The sequence below is a fragment of the Ambystoma mexicanum genome, chromosome 2q (assembly GCF_040938575.1).
Source record: "Ambystoma mexicanum isolate Mex_15411 chromosome 2q, UKY_AmexF1_1, whole genome shotgun sequence".
In the NCBI taxonomy this organism is placed as follows: domain Eukaryota; kingdom Metazoa; phylum Chordata; class Amphibia; order Caudata; family Ambystomatidae; genus Ambystoma; species Ambystoma mexicanum.
In genome coordinates this window covers 205,591,252-205,597,913 of record NC_090924.1, presented here as the reverse complement: position 1 = coordinate 205,597,913, position 6,662 = coordinate 205,591,252, and the positions used below count along the sequence as shown (strand labels likewise).

The window sequence follows — 6,662 nt, the reverse complement described above, 5'->3', positions numbered from 1 at the left end:
ATGGCAATTTGTTTTTATGTTCAATTATTTTTATTAATAATGATTAGGAGAACATTACAACAAATTGATATATAAAAAATTGTTGATGAATAATTTGTTACATATAAGAACTATTAAATACAATAAATATTAAGTAATACATGTAAAAGTAATGCAAATTTAAATAAGATATTTTGTAAAATGTAAACTAATAACTATAAAAATTAGGACTCACATGGGGGACAGACTAGACATACAGGTGAAAAAAATAGGAGATAGGAAATGGGCTTATTATCTGAAATAATAAATATGGCAATTTTAAAGAATTAAAACAACTAAAAAAATCGAAGGACAGGAACCCAAATTCCAGGAAGAGTCACACTACAGCTCTTCTTACCGTAAATACACACTTGTGTCCTCTTCCCAGCAATAAGCCATAAAGTGTATGTTTACATAACTAGACTAGAAGGATGGGCCACAAAGATAGCTAAGGGGCAACACGTTCTTGGAAGCAAAACAACACAGAGCAACACAGGTTGGTCTAGCGTTTATTGACTGGTTTCCAATAATAAACGCATTACAATAACGTCTTTTCGGTCCAAATCCTCTAAAATTGTACCATTTGGCCCCAGAGACCTATTTTTTGTCTCTCTGCGTTTGCAGATACGTTAAGATGTGTGCAGGTCATGCCCTGCTGTGCTATTATTAACATTCTGGAACTTGTAGTTTCGGTAATCTTATTTGAATTGAAATACTGTAAAAGTCAGAAAGGGAAGCACAAAATACCGCGCTGATTGCCTCAAAAATGTGGTTAACTTTCTAGTTATGCTATCAGTGAGATGCTCAATGTCATTGTTGCTAGGTGCTGTTCTGGTGGCACTAATTATGTAACCTCTGACCCTTACCTACTTGTGGCTAGACCCATGCATCTCCAGGATCCCAGGATGCATTTCTTAGTTGAAACACTAAAGTCCCGGAGTGCCTCACAGGACAGCACGGGGAGGCGGGGCGTTAAAAACATAGAGAGCGAAAACGGCCCCAAGTTTGTCGAAAACGTGACGGTCATGTTGTTATATGCATGGCATTAGGAGTTTTGACAACATTTCAATATTTTCTGAGAGCAATGGGAAAGGTTAATTTCACTAAAGTATGAACAATCTTAATTTTAATATTGGAAACAAAGTATTAAATACCTGCTGATTTTTATCTTAATATAAAATAGAATTTAAATTTAAAAACAAACAATTACATTAAATATTCTTCAATTATCTCACATTTATTGAGTATTTTTCTGGAAAGTATAGCCTTTGTATAACACATACTCCTCTTCCACAGTTGTCATCAGGAGGCTATTGACAGTTCGAGCTCATAGAGTCCGCTTTCTATTGCTATGTCTCAGAGCCGTCAGCTAGTGTTGGCTGCAGAGACACACACGACTGCTGCGGGACTCGCCACGGTCTCCCTCGCCAGCACCTCCCCCTGCCTCCCGGCGGTCCTCTGAACGCTGGGTTTCGGCTGCGGGCCATGCAGTGTCGGGGAAGGTAATGAGCCGCAGAGCCCCGGGATCCAGGCTGAGTGGCAGCAGCACCAGGCAGTATCAGCGAAGCTGGAATGACTGGCCTCCCAGGTCAGTGCCTTTCTGGGACGGGGAGTGTGGCCTAGGCCTCCGGTTCGAGGTGAGGGGGTAGTCTAGTTGTCTCTGTGAATAATGAAGACTGGTGTTAGTCCTCTGCCCTCGTGGCTTAAGCAGTCTCTGGTGCAGGTGCCTACCGTGGGCCACTAGCCGACCTTTTGTAGTTTTTTAAATTAGAGATAAGTCCGTGAATGTTTTTTAAAATTGTATTGAGGTGACGGTGGACCCCCTTTTTCCCGCTTTGTGGAACTTGAACGTATACCCGGAAACGTGGAAGGCAGCGGGATACGAGTACCCCAGGGCTCATGGAGACCGCACCGCGCCCCAGAGTTTGCTGACGCCTATCCTTTGGATGGAGTCAAACAGTTTAATGTCAGAGTGGGACGAGGCTATGATACATTGCCCCAACATCTTTATACTAGTTCTGCACCATCCGCGTTTTTTTTACCACAGAGTATTCAGGGCTACAACTGTGGTGTTTAAAATGTGCAGGGCCAAAGTCCACGTTGTTGTAGTGCTTTCAAGCCCAATCCTACATGATGCTCTGACGTGAAGTTGACATCTCCGGTTTTGTTCACCCCTAGAGATTGTTCTTTAATGTGTTGTTGGTATGTGATCACCTGCGTTGTCTAGGAAGTGACAGGAGTGCGCTGTGACGTGTCGCGTACTTACCTACCTACCACTCCAGGAACCACTCCAGGAATTCGAAGCACCTGCCGCAGTCTCCTTTCTAAGCGTGTACAACCCAGGGCCTCCGTTCTAATTCGTGTGCGGGCTCCAATGACTTTCTGAACTTCACTAATCGCTCTGTACATTTTCGAATCTCCACGGAAAACGGTATTCTTTCATTTTAGTTTTCCGGCACAATAATATTAGGGAACTAGTAGCTTCATTAAGTATCGTCAAAGTGAGTCCACTTTAATTGAACGGTTTGCTCAAACGCCCTTACCAAGGTGGACCGAGCAAATGTTTTAAAAAAGCTGTAGTTATTCCATGTTTACGTAAAATATCATTCGTGTTTCTGTTTAATTTCGAAACTACTTAACTATATGTGCGCTCATCTCCCTTGTTTCTGAGCGCGTTAATGTGATCTTGAGTTAACGGGTGCATTGTTATATTCAGAAAATTAATGACGGTCTCGTTTTCCCTCATTTTATTGATGCCCTATAACGTCAAGATTATGAGAGCCCGCCCCCCTCTTTTCTGTTCAAGTATGAAGCACCCTTCCCCCGAATATTCGGAACAATAACTCCAGTTACAATCATGTTATTGCAACATGTTTAGAAAAATAAATGTTGCTTTTTGCTCCATAGTCTATATTGTTGAAAACTAGTTGGATTACTTTAACAACCCCCGTGGCTCTGCCACGATGTTCTTAAGATAAGACAACTATTTTCAGTTGTGACAATCGAAGTCCATCACCCATCCCTTGCCATCGAAAATAGCTCTAGTGGTTCATGAGCTTTTGTTCCAGTCTTTTCCTTTGTAACTGAGCTATGTATATCCGTAAACGACTTAGTGAAATAGAATCGAAATAGTTAACACGGAAATTGTTTATTTAGCAAGTATCCGTTTCAGTTGACTACAAAGTTGAAAGGTATTGAAAGTGCATAAAGATGCATTCCTTTATTTACTAAACTCCAGTGCACATCTCTTCGCTGTCACACAAACTAAACATTCAGGTGTTGCAGAGTATTGTGAGCGATTGAACAGCATGATGCATTTTTTTCCACACATTTATGAAATGTTAAATGCAAAGATCACTACATTTACTGTAGTTTTCGGTCTGCTTGTTAACTTGGCCCATTAACTGTCATTGTTTGTGTGCTACTCTTTTCACTACAATGCAAACTTTTACGTTTCTTTAAAGTTTGCATTCTCAGCAACACAAGCCATTGAGGGAAATGTAACCTGTTTGATTCTGAGTGACGGATATCCCATGAAAAACATAAAATGGTAAATTCCTTTGTCCCAATGGAAGGGGGTGATTGCAGAAGTGAATAATGGACAACTGGCTGAGATCTGATTGTGTTGAGGACAGCCGAGAGTAAATAGCAACTGTAAGGTTGAATGCTTCTATTAAATTGGTTTTCTTTCTCGTCACAAATTAAGCAGCCTTGAGTTAAATTGAGTTTATGCTGAGACCGGGTAGAAGGTCTCTGTGCTCTGCATCCAATTTGTATATTTGGGAGCTACAATTGTCGCAGAGTCGGAGGAATTGATGCCTGAACGTAAGACACTTTGTAATTTCTTTCAACTGTTATTTTGGGGTCTTTCTATTGATTACTTTGTGCACCATGTTGAATTGTTGGATTTCAGTCTGACTTGGATAGCAAATCATTAACGTTTCTTCAGAAAGGATGTGATGGTCATTTGGTTTACCCCAAAAACAAATCTAGTGCTGGCATTTTGAAGTTACTAATGTTGCCAATTTAAATGTCTGAATAGGCCATTGTATTAGTTAATGTTGGAATGTGACCAGAATGATTATACATCTAAGCCTTTAAAGTATACAGACGCTACTGCTGGGGCATAGGCAATCCCATTGGGCTCTTATCTCTACAGAAAGAATGGTTAGGCCTGGTATCTGGTTTTGTTTCAACTTTCTGGCACATTGAAGCCAAGACTGCTCAAGGAGCCATACCTCCCAATCGGTTCTAAGCCCTAAACCAATATCTAGCATTATTTTTGAGGTACTGACCAAATAAATGGTGGGCTATTCAGACATCTCAATTTGGCACCGGTCTATGTGGATGAACCAGTCCCTCTCATACCCATCTCACAGGTCGAGCATTATCTGACCGCAGCCCTTGCAAATTCTTAAAAATCCCACTAGGCCTGCAGGGCTAGTTTTTAAGTTTACATACTCTACCTTTTAAGAGAAATGCACTTCCCCCAAGGTGACTGGTGAGAACATATTTACTAGTACTTTTTGTAAAATGGGGCATACCATAAGCACGCTTCATATTTTGTGTAATGCTGTCCAGCATGCACAATGAAACTGTTTGCAGTAAATGGCACATACAAAAGTGTGTTTGCAGTAAATGAAAAATAAGTTTCTAACATCCCATTACACGCCAGCAAGGTCGAGTATCATGCAAATGGTACTCACCCTTCATAAAAACTACTCGCCAATGCTTGTTGGCTAGTAGATTTTGCAAGCCCTGGACTTGGTAGGGTTCAGTCAGTATCCTGTTGACTGGTCCACATGCTTGAAAGAAGCATTGTGATAGTTGGCCGCTCCAACTGCTGTACTTCCAGAATAGCCATTGTTATCCACACTCTGGAGAAATAATGGATGTTTCCTTGAGTTCTCTGGGCTAGACCTGTTTTGCATATCTAAATAAAGTTGCAGGCTACCACCCTGCATCAAGTCACTTGTCCCTCAATTCCCATCATGCACACAATTTCTTACTGGCTAAGAGTCAATTATTAGCCAGAGGTTAGGGCAGATTTTGAGGCATGCCAGTGCATATGTAGTAGTGAGATGTATGCTTCACAAAAAGAGCTTCCAGCATAAATATAGCCCATTTGTCGAGGCATGGGCTTTTTTTTTTGTTTGTTTTTTTTTTTTGTTTTTTTTTTTTTGGGTTTTCTTGCTGAAGTATCGGGAATGAAACTTCTATTGGTGTAGAATTTGGGCTGACCACTCCCTTCCCCACTTAAAAGCTTACCACACATTACAGCATGGGACAACAGCGTAGTTATCATTCTCACTGAGGTTAACTGTCCTTGCAACAAGCACCTCAAGCCTTGTATGAATGTATCATTTGGGAACTATTGAATTTTGAATATTGCCATGTAACTTGAAATGTATACCCTTAAGCTTGACCACTCCATTCGTTTACCTTATGTTAAAACACTGTTCACCTTTTTATGCACAGTCTAGTCTTGGCTAGGTTAATCTTGTCACAAGCGTGGCAGTCCCGGCATTAACATTCTGGAGTTTGACTGGCTTGGGGTACAATTTATAGAGCCGACTGAGCAAGTAAGCCACAACTTTCAGGATTTCCAGAGAAGGCTCTCAAACTTACAAGTTTTGTTTCTCACGGAAATGCAACAGGACAACAAATAATCTGGTGTTGCATGGGATACATTTCAAATGTTGAATTATCTCCAACTCACTACTTAGGCCATCAATGGATATGGCATCAGCAGTACCCCATAACAAAACCATGAGAACATTTTATTGTAAACAAAATAGTGCATTTGAATTTTATGATTATGTAAAGGCATATATAAAACACATGAAATGCAATAACCTCACTATTGCAAAAAAGACCCTTGTAGGTAAAAAATATAAATCCACATCAACTTAAGAAAAATAGAATCAAGTGCAACCCAGTGCTCTGTGAAGAAAGTAAATATGACTTCAAACAGAAAAAGGAATAGATTCACGATATTTGCTTGGAACTTGTGGAACTATTAGTATTCTCTGAAGAATATTATGAAGAGCACAATTCTGGATATTGTAGAACAATCGAGGTTCCCCAATCTTAACAATGTGCGAAAACAAAGGGGAACCCTCCAATCGAACATCTGGTCAACTAGCTGGTTGAGGTCATGGATGTACTATCAATATCTTTTGTGACCCTCTTGTTCAAATTAAGGTGGTCATAATGTACAAAACTACCAATTCGCTTAACCTTCCCTAAATACTAGATTCGACTGAAAAAAGGAAATCAGTCCCACAAATAATCAAGCCTTCATCAGAACCCCAAAGAAAACAAGTTAACATTTTCTTTGGTCTTTATTTCTTTTTTTTTCTAACAGAAGAAAACATGGGCATAGAACCAACACTACAAATTCCAGCATGGCTTCACAAACGCAAAGATAATGGGGGGCGGGGGGACAGTCATCTTAACTTATATTCTCCTCTTTTTCAGAATTATGGTACACCTAACAGAACTGGCATTAACTAATTCTATCACAAAAGTCTTCCATTTTGCCCCCATTACATCTGCTCCACCGTTTCGTCACATTTATTTCCTGTGCTTTTACCCTCCCTTTGCTCATTTTCTTTCCACCAGCAGACCAGGGTCTGGATCTT

General features: G+C 40.3%; 1 protein-coding gene across 1 annotated transcript in view; it reads left to right on the top strand.

Moving 5' to 3' along the window:
• Positions 1–1,390: 1,390 nt before the first annotated feature.
• SMG1 (SMG1 nonsense mediated mRNA decay associated PI3K related kinase) overlaps positions 1,391–6,662 on the top strand; it is a 2,768,248-nt gene continuing 2,762,976 nt past the window's right edge. The window contains exon 1 of the mRNA XM_069647131.1: positions 1,391–1,606. Within this exon, the coding sequence (XP_069503232.1) occupies positions 1,524–1,606 (83 nt within the window). The 5' untranslated portion in view covers positions 1,391–1,523. The remainder of the gene's footprint in view (positions 1,607–6,662) is intronic.